This window comes from Hemitrygon akajei, chromosome 21 (assembly GCF_048418815.1).
Source record: "Hemitrygon akajei chromosome 21, sHemAka1.3, whole genome shotgun sequence".
Lineage (NCBI taxonomy): Eukaryota > Metazoa > Chordata > Chondrichthyes > Myliobatiformes > Dasyatidae > Hemitrygon > Hemitrygon akajei.
Window position 1 is genome coordinate 17,847,993 of NC_133144.1, and position 15,100 is coordinate 17,863,092.

At 40.1% G+C, this 15,100-nt stretch overlaps 1 protein-coding gene across 1 annotated transcript in view; it reads left to right on the top strand.

The window, feature by feature from the left end:
- LOC140714122 (fibrillin-1-like) overlaps positions 1-15,100 on the top strand; it is a 410,633-nt gene that overhangs the window by 191,313 nt on the left and 204,220 nt on the right. Inside the window, exons 15-16 of the mRNA XM_073024910.1 lie at positions 2,034-2,159; positions 7,999-8,151. Coding sequence (XP_072881011.1) covers positions 2,034-2,159; positions 7,999-8,151 — 279 coding nt within the window. The remainder of the gene's footprint in view (positions 1-2,033; positions 2,160-7,998; positions 8,152-15,100) is intronic.

Sequence of the window (15,100 nt, forward strand, 5' to 3'; positions counted from 1 at the left end):
GCACGTGGCACAGGTAGCAATCCTGAGATTACCACCCTCGAGGTCCTGCTTTTTAACTTCCTACCAAGCTCTCTATACACTCTTCAGGACCTCCTCACTCTTTCTTCCTACGTCATTGGTACCGATGTGTACCATGACACCTGGCTGCTCACCCTCCCATTTCAGAATGCTGTGCATGCGATCAGAGACATCCCTGATCCTGGCACCCGGGAGGCAGCAAACCATCCAGGAGTCTCTGTCGTGACCACAGAACCTCCTGTCTGTACCTCTAACTATCGAGTCCCCTATCACCACTGCTCTCCTCTTCTTCCCCCCCTCCCTTCTGCACTGCAGAACCAGACTCAGTGCCAGAGATCCGGCTTCCACAGCTTGTCCCAGGTAAGCCATCCCCCCCCAACAGTATCCAAATAGGTATACTTGTTGAAGGGAATGGCCACAGTGGAGCCCTGCTCTGCCTGCCCTTTCCCCTTCCCTTGCCTTGCCTGACAGTAACCCAATTACCTGTGCGCTGCTCCTTTGGCATAACTGCCTCCCTGTAGCTTCTATCTGTAAACTTTTCATTCTCCCAAATGATCCAGAGGTCATCCAGCTCCTGCTCCAGTTCCCTAATGCAGTTTGTTACCAGAGGTCTCCCTGACTTCCCATTACCTGCAAAAGCAGAATTCCAACATCCTGCCTAGCATTCTCTCTACTCTAAACAAACAAAACAAACTTACCGGAACCTACCCTCACCTCTGCCTGTTCACGCCAAAGCCTATGAGCCAAATCCATCCCACTCTGACTCAGTCCACTCCGACGATGGCCTCTGTATATGACAGTCTTTTTATTAAACCTTTGGCACACTATGTCACGCGCCTGCGCAGTCTAGCCTCTTTTCCCCGATCAGTTAAAAAAAAGGCTTCTCTCCAAGATGCCTTTACTTCTTCACTCTCCACCTCTTGCTTGATTTAAAAGACCGTTGAAAAAATCCTCTCCTTTTTAAACCTTTGGTGCGCTATGTCACGCACCTGCGCAGTCTAGCTTCTTTTCCCCGATCAGTTAAAAAAGCAGCTTCTTTCTGAGATGCCTTTACTTCTTTACTCTCCGCCTCTTGCTTCAATCTAAAATATATTACCTATAACCTCCCAGCTTCTTACTTCAACCCTCTCCTCCACCCACCCACCTTCCCCCTCACCTGGTTTCACCTATCATCTGCCAGTTTATACTCCTTCCTCTCCCCCTATCTTCTTATCCTGCCTTCTAAACCCTTCCTTTTCAGTCCTGATGAGGGGTCCCGGCCTGAAATGGTGACTGTTTATTCTCCATAGATGCTCCCTGACCTGCTGAATTCCTCCAGCATTTTGCGTGTGTTGCTTTTTGTAGAACTTCTTACGTTAATGAAATCCAGTGTATTTTGATATTCCATCCAAAATGCAAATCATGAATATGAAAGAACAGTGCTGTCAGCAGACATGTTATTAAAGGAGAAATGGCAAGAAATATTTTTAATCTAAAAGAACAAAGAACAAAGAAAAATACTGTGGGCTGGCCACTACATTGTATAGTAATAAGCTCTGACATACAGAAACTTCCAACACTTAAGTTGCTAGTAAGTTGTTTGGAACATTTGCTGATTGTCTCAACTTTTAGTTAACATGCTTCCATACACCAGAAATACTCAGCAGCTAAAGCAATTCCTTGGAGAGAAGAATGTAGTTAGTGTTTTGGGTCTATTACTGATCTATTAGTGGAACTGGCAATAGGTGGGTCAAGTGGAGAAGAGAACAAAAAAGTAAAATTGGATGAAAAGTAGGAGCCATTAATTGATGAAAGGGATGATAGCACAAATCATATGAGAGTGCTGATGGGACAAGCAAATTTTTTTTTTAAATGGCCTGGAGAATGTTTAACTGGAAGTAAAATCATTGAAAGAAAGATACTGCAAGTGATGTAAGTCTGAAATAAACACAAAACACACTTAAAAGCTTATTAGCAGAAGTTGTTGAATTATAATGCATATTTTAGTTTATTGCTGTCCCTTTACTTTTCAACAGACATTGATGAGTGTGCACAGACACCAGGAATTTGCATGAATGGACGGTGTGTGAACACAGATGGCTCCTACAGATGTGAATGTCCTCCTGGCCTAGCTATTGGACTTGATGGGCGAGTCTGTGTTGGTATGGCAATTGGTTGAAATATATGTAATAAGTATGCTTTTGCCAAGAACATATAGATGTAAAAGTTTATAGAATTTGTTTTTTTAACCAAATAAGCAAATGACCAGCAGTCTGAAATGTTAATAATTTCAAGATTAAGTTAAATTTACAGTGCCTTCAAAAAGTACTTAGCCCCCAACCTTTTGTTCACATAAATGAGTATTAGAACCAGGGACTTTAACCAATTTAACTAAGAATTTTTATTTGTGAATCATATGGTCCTTTTTTCACAGTTAACCCCTCCAAAAAATAGGGAAAATTTTCAAGCATGAAAAACTAAAAATTCAAACCCTGAATTTTCAGCAGTTCAAAACTATTCACCCCCTTTGCTCAGGACTTAGTTGAACTACCTTTCACAGCTATTACAGCCAGTAGTCTTTTTGGATAAGTCTCATTAAGTTTGCACAATGTGATAAAGCAGGATTTGCCCATTCCTCCTTGCAAAATTGCTCAAGCTGTGCCAGGTTAGTTGGGGAGTAGTGGTGGAAAACAATTCTGAGGTCTTGCTAGAGATGTTTGATCATGTTAAGATCAGGACACTGACTGGGACACCCAAGGACATCAATTTTCTTTATTAAAAGCCACTTCGTGGTTGCTTGGGCAGTGTGCTTTGGGTCGTCCTTCTGAAAGCCAGACTTCCTTCCCAGTTTAAGCTTTCTGGCAGAGGCTAGCAAGTTCTTACCCAGGATCTTTCTGAATTAGACAGCATTAATTTTCCTAACCACATTTCCAGTCCTTGGCTGCTGAAAAGCATCTCTATAGCATGATGCTACTTCCACCATACTTTACAGTAGGGATGTTATTACCTGGCTGATACACAGTATTAAATTCACACCATACATACTACTTAATGTTGAAGCCAAAAGTTACCACTTTAATTTCATCCCACCACAAGACCTTCTTCCACATCTTTACTGTATCTTCTAAGTGATGCTTTGCAAAGTTCATATGGGCAAGGATATGTTTTTTTATTAGCTAGAACTTTTTTCTTGCCAGTCTTCCATAAATATGTTTTATGTGCAAGGCCTCAGGGATTGTGAAGCCATGAACTTCATCACCAGGTGTAGCCACTGACTTCTGCAGCCTAGAGTGACCGTTGGCATCACAGCATCCCCATAGCATGATGCTTCCTCCACCATACTTTTCAATCTCTTGCAAGTGCCATTCTTCTCTGGTGACGAAGTTTAGAGGGGTGGTTGTGGCTTCATATTTTTCCACTTTTTCACGATGGACTGCACTAAGCTCCGAGGTATGTTCAGTGCCTTTGAAATGATCTTGTAACCTTCCTCAGATTCTGCTTCTCTATTATCATTCCCCAGACTTGTCTTGAAAGCTCTTTTGTCTTCAATTTGGTTTGATCCATTGAAAATCTATCATACTGTTAGACCTTACAGAGAAGGGGTTTTATTCTTATGAATTAATTGAAAACAGGTGATCCTCCAATTTTCTACATCAACAAATTGAGTGAGTTGGTAAGATAATATTTATTGCACCTGAGGAAGGTAAACGTAATTACGAAGGGGATAAATACTTTTTCAGCCTCACAATTTTGGTTTTTAATTTTTAGTGAATTATCAACATGCTTTGGAATTTTTCTTTTGATGTGACATGATGCACAATGTTTTATAGATTAGTTCAAAAATCCTACTTCAATATATTTTAAATTTAGAAAATGAGGCAGTAAAATGTGAAAATAGTTGTGGGGGGTGAATACTTCATCAAGGCACTGTAAATTTCAATTCATGTGATTACTTTTTACTTTTAAGAATCCACTTTATAGAATCAAAATCTTACTCTTTCAAATAGCTTTTTCATTTGGTGCATATGGTATCAAATATAAACCAATATCAAAACATTATCAACTATAAATAATGCTAGTAGGATTAATACTTGTTATTGCATACATTTAACTTGTATACTATATCTGTTTATCCGGAGTAGTTCATATTCAGACTATAGTCTGCTGTTAGATACAGTTAACTTTTTTTTGTTTTTAGATGCAGTTAAAGATGTGAATATGCTTAAAGTTTGTTCCTGCTTCCCAGTTTTAAGTAATATTCTAGATTTATCTTCTCTTTTTTGATAACAATACTTCCATAAGATCACCACTCAGCTCTTCTATTTTAGTACAGGTTTGTCTAGTTTGGACCAGTAGCTTCGACCTTAATAAGCAATTCTCGACTGAATGGGAGTGTAGTTTTGTTGTAAAGATTTTAATTTGTGGCATATTTTAAATGAACTGCCATTCACAGTTCTAAGGACCCAGATTTGATCCTGATCTTGGGTGCTATCTATGCCAAGTTTGATCATTCTCTCAGATTTACTCAGGGTGGTCCAATTTCCTCCTTCATCCCAAGCAACATGGTAGTAAATTAATTGCCTATAATAATTATTCCTTAATGAAGATTATTGTCAAAATAGGACTTATTTGTGTGTGAGAGAGAGAGAATAAGTCGCAGTAGTACAGAACATTGTGAGAGAGTTTAAGACAGCTGACCTGAGTCTAATAGACTGTAGCCTCTTTCTGTGTCAGTATAAGAAATTCATTCTAATTGTTGTGAAATTATCTGCCATCAGAAAGTTTACTAGTGCCAGCATACACTGTCAAAATGATGGACATTAGAAATATTTGGGCAATGTGGGTAAAACCTACTGCTCTCAGAATGCTAGAATTTATGTCCTGGTAATATCCATGCACCTGTAGAACAAAGTACTAACTTGCAAGTATTATCTGAAAAAATTGGTTTGGTTGGATTAATTGGAAAAAATGTCTTCATCTGCACTAAAAAAAGATCAGCAAGTAACCTATCAGGAACCTTAATTTATATATTTTCATGAATGTCTAAACATATTCTCATACATGTAATGAAAACACAAGATTGAGACAATGTATGCATTGTAAACTTACGTGCAAAAGCACCAAAAAAATAAATCAAAGGAACAGGCACATTTTAGAACAAGGTCTGTCATTTCTCCATTTCACTCCCAATGTGATTTCTCTGTCTTTGAATTTTGTGCTCCATTGTAAGTTTGAAGTGCACCATTTTATATTTTGATTCAGCATGTTAAAGCCCCCAAGACCCAGCACAGAATTCAACAGTTTAAGATACCTAATCTTTTCACCTTATATCAGAATTGTTTGGAGGAATAATTGTCAAATCAGTTGTTAATCATTTCACAGCTGCTGCTTGGCATGCTGGCTAATTCCAGCATTCTGTTTTGTTGCTTTAGATTTCTAGTAACTGCAGTGTTTTGTTCCTCAAAGTTCAATTTTTATTTTAATCTTCTTCAATGTTCTTAGTCATTTCTATCTGTTTACGCCTTGTCTAGACAAATTAGCAAAAGTTAACAAGCTTTCACCTAACCCTCTCAGCACTCTTGCCGCTGTCTCCAGCCTTTCACAGAAATTACTTTTTCCCCTCCACTTTACCCCCTCCCCATTTCTCTGCAATTTGTGTTCAGTTCCTATCTTCTAGTTGTGAAAAAAGGTTATTGACCACACTCATTAACTGTTTCTCACTCCACAGATGCTGATTACAGCATTTTCTGTGTATAACTTCAGATCACTTGTATTTCATTATACACATTAACTTTCATAGCTTGCTTCTTTTTTCTCTACATATGATATTTCTCTGCTCTTCTTCCTGCTATATTGAAATTATGCTGAAGATATCTTTGTCCTTGGCTGTAAGTTCATGACCTTATTAGGTCTGTGATGTTCTTCATTTTAGAGCCTCTACCCTTGTAGGTAAGTGAGACTACATGCGTTTCTGTATTGACATTTTTGGCTGAATGTCTATACAAAACTGGGCTTGGCAGAAAATGTTACTCTAACAGGAATTAATATTATGAAGTCAGATTCTGAATATGATTTGGATTTGAGTTCCCACAGATGATCAGGTGAGAACACCAGATATTTAGATCCTCCTTATTCTATGAGAGGGTGCGCCCAAATTCTTGGATTCCATTTTGTACTTTTCTTTCCAAGTAATGAAGGTTAGCTTTCAAATTATTCATTATATGTACAGCAGGCTAGGCAGCATCTATAGGGATGCCTATAGATGCTGCCTAGCCTGCTGTGTTCTACCAGCATTTTGTGTGTGTTGTTGTTTGAATTTCCAGCAACTGCAGATTTCCTCGTGTTTATTCATTATATGTGTTGACTGGTCTTGAAACCCTTCTTCAGATTACTATTGCCATTCACTGCAAGTAGTTCTATGAGTTGAACTATTGGATAGCATTGTCAGAAGGCATTCAATACACTGACCTTCATTAGATAGGGCATTGAGTTTAGTAGGGACATTTTGTTGCAGTCATATAAGTCACTGGTGAGACTGCACTTAGAGTATTGTGTACACTTTTGGGCACCCTGCTACAGGAAAGACATTATCAAGCAGGAGAGGGTGTAGAAGAGATTTGCAAGGATGCTGTCTGGACTAGAGGGCTTGAGTTATAGGGAGAGTTTGGCTACACTGGATCTTTATTGCCTGGAGTATAGGAGAATGAGGGGGCCATCTGATAGAAGTTTATAAAATCATAGGGGATATGAGTTAGATAGATTGTCATAATCTTTTCACCAGGTTTGGGGAGTCCAAAACTTGAGGACACAGATACGAGGGGAGAGATCAGAGAGATAACCTCTTTATACAGAAGGTAGTGAGTACTTGAAATGAGGTGCCAGATCAGTTGGTCGAGGCAGATACAGTTGCAACATTTAAGAAACATTTGGATAGATACATGGAGGGAATGGGCTTGGAAGGTTACAGGTAGAATGTGGGCAACTGGGACAAGAAGAAAGGATGCTGTGGTCAGCATGGACCTGTTAGGCTGAAGAGCCTCTTTCCAAGCTGTATTACTCTATGACTCGACTCCAGCTATGTGCCTGGGGTTCTCCAAGATCATTTTCACTGTGCCTCAATGGAATGTGCTTCTCAACTATCAACCACTTTCCATCAAGAACTCAGATCTGTACTAGAGGCTTTGTGGAATCTATGCTGTGCACTGTCAGAGAAATAAGCAGCTTATTTGCTCTTTGCTGCTCTGCATAACATTGCCTCATCTCAAAAGTGCCTGACACTCCTGGCAGTTTCCTAGCTTCTGAATTCTATCTTGCATCATATTCTCTTATATAAGAATCACTCAACTTTATGAAACATGTATTTATTTAATAGATTTATGACCACTTTTGCCCACTTGACTACTTCCTACTCTTTATTGCCTTCTAAAAGAACTATATGTTTTCTCACAAAGAATCTATGCCCTAATAATAGCTTACTACTGCATTCATCCTTCCTGACCTAGTTGGTGAGTTGCTGTGACATTTCAACATTTTAGTATCTGAAGATTTTTCATTTTACTGTTTTTCACCTTCTAGCATATTGCTAATTATTCAGAGTTTATTTGCGGCCTAGCTGCCATCTCTACCATAATTTAATTATAAGCTTGCAAGCTATCAAATATTGCACATTAGATTTAGAAAGTTTACATGATCTTTAGAATGCAAACTGACTAGCTCAACTGCTTATACTAATCTTAACATGCAAGCAATGCTGAGAGCTGAAGTCTTATTCAGCTGGTAAATAGTGCCATTTCAGTAGGATGTTCTTTGTATTACCTCATTTTATGTTTGAATTCAATCTTTGGTCCTAAGAGCTGGAATTATTATTCTAATCCTTCCTTTTACTGTTTCTGCCTAATGATTTGTTTTGATTTATTTACTCTTATTCCAAATTATTCTTGTTTTCTATCTTTCCTTGCCTGCATGAATAACTCTATTCTGTTTTTAACTGTTTACTTGCAGATACTCACATGAGAAGCACCTGTTATGGTGGTTACAGACAAGGCCAATGTGATCGACCATTACCAGGGGCCTACACCAAGTCTCAGTGCTGCTGTGCTAACACTGATTATGCCTTTGGAGAACCTTGCCAACCTTGTCCAGCTTTAAATTCTGGTGGGTATTTTGTTATGTGGAGCTAGTAAGGGAAGCATTACTTTGTTGAATGGAACTCTGTAAGTTAGAATCAGATAGTATTTTTAATTAACATTACAAAATGCAAACATTGTTCCTTGTGTTCAAAAGTAAAATAGTAACTATTATTTATCTATTTTTTCATTTTCATTTGTTTCGTTTGAGTATAAATTTTTGTTTCTCAATACTTTGTTAACAAATTTAACCTAAAGCCAATGCAAAAATTAATTTGAAATCGATAGCAGTGTATGGGAGACAGAATAATCCATCTACAAATCCTTGTAAAGCTATCTGTTCCTTAGAGAACAAAACTAATGGATATGATAGAGTTCCAGTGTACAGAGTGGTTCTACCTTTTCACTCCATGTTCAGCACACCTTCAATTTAAGCATTTACTGAAAATCAGATATCTTCTCCTTCATTGAGCACAACAGCAGTCCCAGATTGTAGCAAGCCAGGGGACTAGCTGCACTAGAGTCTGGCCCCTTAGATATATGTCCATTTTGATGAGCAAGCTCCAAATCCTATTCATTTTGAATAAGGATGACAATCTTCATTTTAAAGGTAAATTCATGAAGGGGCTGTGAGGTAGAGGCTTCTTGTACAATGGTTCCTGTGGATGTTGCAGCAAGTAAACATGGCTGTGGGTTAACAGGGGCGTGAGTGCAGATGGCAATTCAGATTGAACAGTCTGTCCTATCACATTTATCTTCATTTGGAGCAGATAGATCTACTTCACTATTGATGGATGGTTAACCACAATGGTGATAGTTTATTTTGACCTTGAGAACCGGTTGCCCAAATTACATAGAACAGGAATTTCATAGAATATATGGTATAAGAATTGACTGTTCGACTTATCCAGTCGATAATAGGATTTAAGCTGTACTAAAGCCTCCTCTTGTATTTGATTAACAAAATTTTTCAGAGTATCCCTCTGTTTCACCTTCCCTTGTAAAACGGTGTGTCCTGAATTTTCTGTTAGATTTCTTAGTAATTGTCTGTCTGTGGCCACTGTATCACATGCTTCATCTTTTCAAAAACTTCTGTCTAATATTTTTTAAGTCTTATGTTATCAAGAGAAAAGATATCCTGTTTCCTCATTGTTTCAAAACACGTTGTAGATATCTCACATCTCTGTGGTCATCCTTGTGAATCTCTCTGATACCGTCCATTGTCACAGTATTCTGTTTTCATAATGTGATGATGATGATGATGGCTGGTTCTTTGCTTGCGAAGATCAGGAGGGAAGAAGAGTCAGGAGTGACGGGACAATCGTTGGTGACTGTAGAGGCCAATATCCCATCAGCGCTGTGTAGATTTATAGTGAGGATTGGTGCCCATGGACCGTTTCCACTCTATAGGCCAGGGGATGTTCCACAAAGGCACAGCAAGCTGCAACAACTGTGGTGACCACAAAACTGTATTTTGAGTATTGGAGTTTTCCTTCTCCTCGACGGTTGCCTGACATGGCTAACGAGTCCTATTTACCTGTGTTTGGAATCAGAGTTGTCCTTCTCCTACATTGGCTGCCAGCTAAGACAAATGAGCCCAGCTAGCCCACACATTTATACTGCTGGACACTCGGTCGCACCATGACATAGCAAACTCAGTAAGAACAGGGATACCACGTGAAGGCATTGCTATGGGCACGGTAGTGTAGGGCAGGCCATATCCGAGTGACTTCCTGCATGGCATGCCAAACAGTGGTCCCACAGCGATCACTACACCTGGAAAGGAGAGGCTATGGGACATATTTCACCCTCCTTAAGTGAGCAGGACATCCAGCCCAGGACTCACCCATCCCCTTTATAATGTAGTGTTACTTCAAATGTTTGATGCAGACTTAGCATAATTTTTTATTTTGATACTTACTTGTAGAAATAAACCTTAGTGTTTGATTTAATTTCTATACAGCCCTGCTAATTTGTGGTGCAACTTTTGGTGATTAAAGCACTACAAAAAAAATTAATTAGTCCTTGAGTTTTAAGAAATAATATTTTTATAATTTCTTTATTTAGTTTTAATCTAGTTTTAAACTGAATTTTAAATCCTTTACAAATGCTGCTGGGTATTACAAAAGTAACACGCTAGAAACTCGTCTGACTGAAATGAAATACGAATGGCTTAAAAGATAGAATCTGTGTGCACAGGGTCGCAATGTTATAATGTGGAAGGAAAGGGTACGCATGTCAAATTTAAAATTGGGCTGAGGTGCAGGAGTTCAGGATCCTCAAGTTAGACACAAAGTATCAGCTTGTCTAATATTTATTGATTAATGCTTGCTGGCATCCTTAAAAAGATCAATGAAGGAAATATTTTCCTAAAAGCTTGCAGTGATCAGTTGCACCAAATAGTTTTAATGCATTGAACTTTGCCATTGAAATGCCATTAATGACAATGGGGTATCTTTTTTGTAAAAGACTATGCTTTTTTAATGGTTATATAATTGGATCCTCCAATTTTGAAATTCCATCTTGAATTTTTCTTATTCTCATCGGAGTTAAGAGAGGCGGGACTGCGCAAGCAGGTGTGTGAAGGCGGGCAGTGAAGCGGGGAAGATTTTAAAAAGGCAGAAATCCTGAATCTGTTTTCGTTTGGAGAAGGAAGTAGGAGGATCAGAACGGGAGTGCGGCAGGAAACATCTTGAATTTTTCTTATTCTCATCGGAATTAAGAAAGGCAGGACTGCGCAGGCGCGTGAAGGTGGGCAGTGAAGCGGGAAAGATTTAAAAAGGACACAGCCTTAAACAGCGGGCAGTGGAGTGAGCCGGGAGCAGAGTGTAGGCTTAAGGGCTTGGGCTCAACGGGCTTAGGTGGAAACGGGCAAGGCAAGGTAGGCTTAGGTTTCAGTTTTTCCTGTTATTTGAGGAAAGGGGGGAAATATGAGTGTCAGGGCAGCTTGTTGTTCTCAGTGTCGGATGTGGGAGGTCCTGGAGTCTCCTAGCCTCCCGGACGTCCATATCTGCACCAGGTGCGCCGAGCTGCAGCTCCTAAGGGACCGTGTTAGGGAACTGGAGCTGCAGCTTGATGACCTTCGTCTGGTCAGGGAGAGTGAGGAGTTGATAGAGAGTAGTTACAGGCAGGTGGTCACACCGAGACCACGGGAGGCAGACAGGTGGGTCACGGTTTGGAGGGGGAAGGGGAAGAATAAGGTACTAGAGAGTACCCCAGTGGCTGTACCCCTTGACAATAAGTACTCCAGTTTGAGTACTGTTGGGGGGGGACAGCCTACCTGGGGTAAGCAACAGTGGCCGTGCCTCCAGCACAGAGTCTGGCCCTGTAGCTCAGAAGGGTAGGGAAGGAAGAGGAAGTCAGTAGTAATAGGGAACTCAATAGTCAGGGGGTCAGATAGGCGATTCTGTGGATGCGATCAGGAGACCCAGATGGTAGTTTGCCTCCCTGGTGCCAGGGTTCGGGATGTTACTGATCGCGTCCAAGATATCCTGAAGTGGGAGGGTGAGGAGCCAGAGGTCGTGGTACATATAGGTACCAATGACATATGTAGGAAAAGGGAAGAGGTCCTGAAAGGAGAATACAGGGAGTTAGGAAGGCAGTTGAGAAGAAGGACCACAAAGGTAGTAATCTCAGGATTGCTGCCTGTGCCACGTGACAGTGAGAGTAGGAATGGAATGAGGTGGAGGATAAATGCGTGGCTGAGGGATTGGAGCAGGGGGCAGAGATTCAAGTTCCTGGATCATTGGGACCTCTTTTCGGGCAGTTGTGACCTGTACAAAAGGGACAGGCTACACTTGAATCCTAGGGGGACCAATATCCTGGCAGGGAGATTTGTTAAAACTATTGGGGAAACTTTAAACTAGAATGGTTGGGGGGTGGGAATCAATTTGAAGAGATTAGGGGAGAAGAGGTTAGTTTGCAAATAGAGAAAGCTAGTAGACAGTGTGTGAGGGAGGATAGGCAGGTGATAGAGAAGGGGAGCGCTCAGACTGAAGATGTAGGGGAGAAGGAAGAAAAAGATAATAAAGTTGATTGTGTTGTTAGGGATAAACAGAAAGGAAGAGGTGGAAAGTTTCTTAAATGCACCTATTTTAATGCTAGGGGCATTGTAAGAAAGGTGGATGAGCTTAGAGCATGGATTGATAGCTGGAAATATGACATTGTAGCTACTAGTGAAACATGATTGTAGGAGGGGTGTGATTGGCAACTAAATATTCCTGGATTTCGTTGTTTCAGGTGTGATAGAATCAGAGGGGCAAGAGGAGAAGGTGTTGTATTGCTTGTCCGAGAAAATATTACAGCAGTGCTTGGAAGGATAGATTAGAGGGCTCATCTAGGGAGGCTATTTGGGTGGAATTGAGGAATGGGAAAGGTGTGTACACTTATAGGGGTGTATTGTAGACCACCTAATGGGGAGCGAGAATTGGAGGAGCAAAATTGTAAGGAGATAGCAGATATTTGTAGTAAACACAAGGTTGTCATTGTGGGAGATTTTAATTTTCCACACATAGACTGGGAGGCCCATTCTGTGAAAGGGCTGGATGGTTTGGAGTTTGTAAAATGTGTGCTGGATAGTTTTTTGCAGCAATACATGGAGGTACCGACTAGAGAAGGGGCAGTGTTGGATATCCTGTTAGGAAATGAGATAGGTCAGGTGACGGACGTATGTGTTGGGGAGCACTTTGGGTCCAGTGATCACAATAGCATTAGTTTCAATATAATTATGGAGACGGATAAGACTGGACCCAGGGTTGAGATTTTTGATTGGAGAAAGGCTAACTTTGAGGAGATGCGAAAGGACTTTGAAGGAGTGGATTGGGACAATTTGTTTTATGGGAAGGATGTAATAGAGAAATGGAGGTCATTTAAAGGTGAAATTTTGAGGGTACAGAATCTTTATGTTCCTGTTAGGTTGAAAGGAAAGGTTAAAAGTTTGAGAGCGCCATGGTTTTCAAGGGATATTGGAAACTTGGTTTGGAAAATGACAGAGATCTATAATAAATATAGGCAGCATGGAGTAAATGAGGTGCTGAAGGAATATAAAGAATGTAAAAATAATCTTAAGAAAGAAATTAGAAAAGCTAAAAGAAGATACGAAGTTGTTTTGGCAAGTAAGGTGAAAATAAATCCCAAGGGTTTCTACAGTTATATTAATAGCAAAAGGATAGTGAGGGATAAAATTGGTCCCTTAGTGAATCAGAGTGGACAGCTATGTGTGGAGCCGAAAGAGATGGGGGAGATTTTGAATAATTTCTTTTCTTTGGTATTCACTAAAGAGAAGGATATTGAATTGTGTAAGGTAAGGGAAACAAGTAGGGAAGTTATGGAAACTATGACGATTACAGAGGAGGAAGTACTGGCACTTTTAAGTAATATAAAAGTGGATAAATCTCCAGGTCCTGACAGGATATTCCCTAGGACCTTGAGGGAAGTTGGTGTAGAAATAGCAAGGGCTCTGACAGAAATATTTCAAATGTCATTAGAAACGGAGATGGTGCCCGGGGATTGGCGTATTGCTCATGTGGTTCCATTGTTTAAAAAGGGTTCTAAGAGTAAACCTAGCAATTATAGGCCTGTCAGTTTGACGTCAGTAGTGGGTAAATTAATGGAAAGTATTCTTAGAGATGGTATATATAATTATCTGGATAGACAGGGTCTGATTAGGGATAGTCAACATGGATTTGTGCGTGGAAGGTCATGTTTGACAAATCTTATTGAATTTTTTGAAGAGGTTACGAGTAAAGTTGACGAGGGTAAGGCAGTCGATGTTGTCTATATGGACTTCAGTAAGGCCTTGGACAAGCTTCCGCACGGAAGGTTAGTTAGGAAGGTTTAATCATTAGTTATTAATATTGAAGTAGTAAAATGGATTCAACAGTGGCTAGATGGGAGATGCCAGAGAGTAGTGGTGGATAACTATTTGTCAGGTTGGAGGCCGGTGACTAGTGGTGTGCCTCAGGGATCTGTATTGGGTTGAATGTTGTTTGTCATATACATTAATGATCTGAATGATGAGGTGGTAAATTGGATTAGTAAGTATGCAGTTGATACTAAGGAGGGTGGCATTGTGGATAATGAAGTAGGTTTTCAAAGCTTGCAGAGAGATTTAGGCCAGTTAGAAGAGTGGGTTGAATGATGGCAGATGAAGTTTAATGCTGATAAATGAGAGGTGCTACATTTTGGTAGGACTAATCCAAATAGGACATACATTGTAAATGATAGGGCGTTGAAGAATGCAGTAGAACAGAGTGATCTAGGAATAATGGTGCATGGTTCCCTGAAGGTGGAATCTCATGTGGATAGGGTGGTGAAGAAAGCTTTTGGTATGCTGGCCTTTATAAATCAGAGCATTGAGTATAGGAGTTGGGATGTAATGTTAAAATTGTACAAGGCATTGGTAAGGCCGAATTTGGAGTATTGTGTACAGTTCTGGTCACCGAATTATAGGAAAGATGTCAACAAAATAGAGAGAGTTCAGAGAAGATTTACCAGAATATTACCTGGGTTTCAACACCTAAGTTACAGGGAAAGGCTGAACAAGTTAGGTCTTTATTCTTTGGAGCGTAGAAGGTTGAGGGGGGACTTGATAGAGGTATTTAAAATAATGAGGGGGGATAGATTGAGTTGACGTGGATAGGCTTTTTCCATTGAGAGTAGGGGAGATTCAAACAAGAGGACATGATTTGAGAGTTAGGGGCAAAAGTTTAAGGGTAGCACAAGGGGGAATTTCTTTACTCGGAGAGTGGTAGCTGTGTGGAACGAGCTTCCAGTAGAAGTGGTAGAGGCAGGTTCGGTATTGTCATTTAAAGTAAAATTGGATAGGTATATGGATAGGAAAGGAATGGAGCGTTATGGGCTGAGTGCGGGCCAGTGGGACTAGGTGAGTGTAAGCGTTGGCATGGACTAGAAGGGCCGAGATGGTCTGTAATTGTAATTGCTGTAATTGTTATATGGTTATAATGCAAAAGTCCATA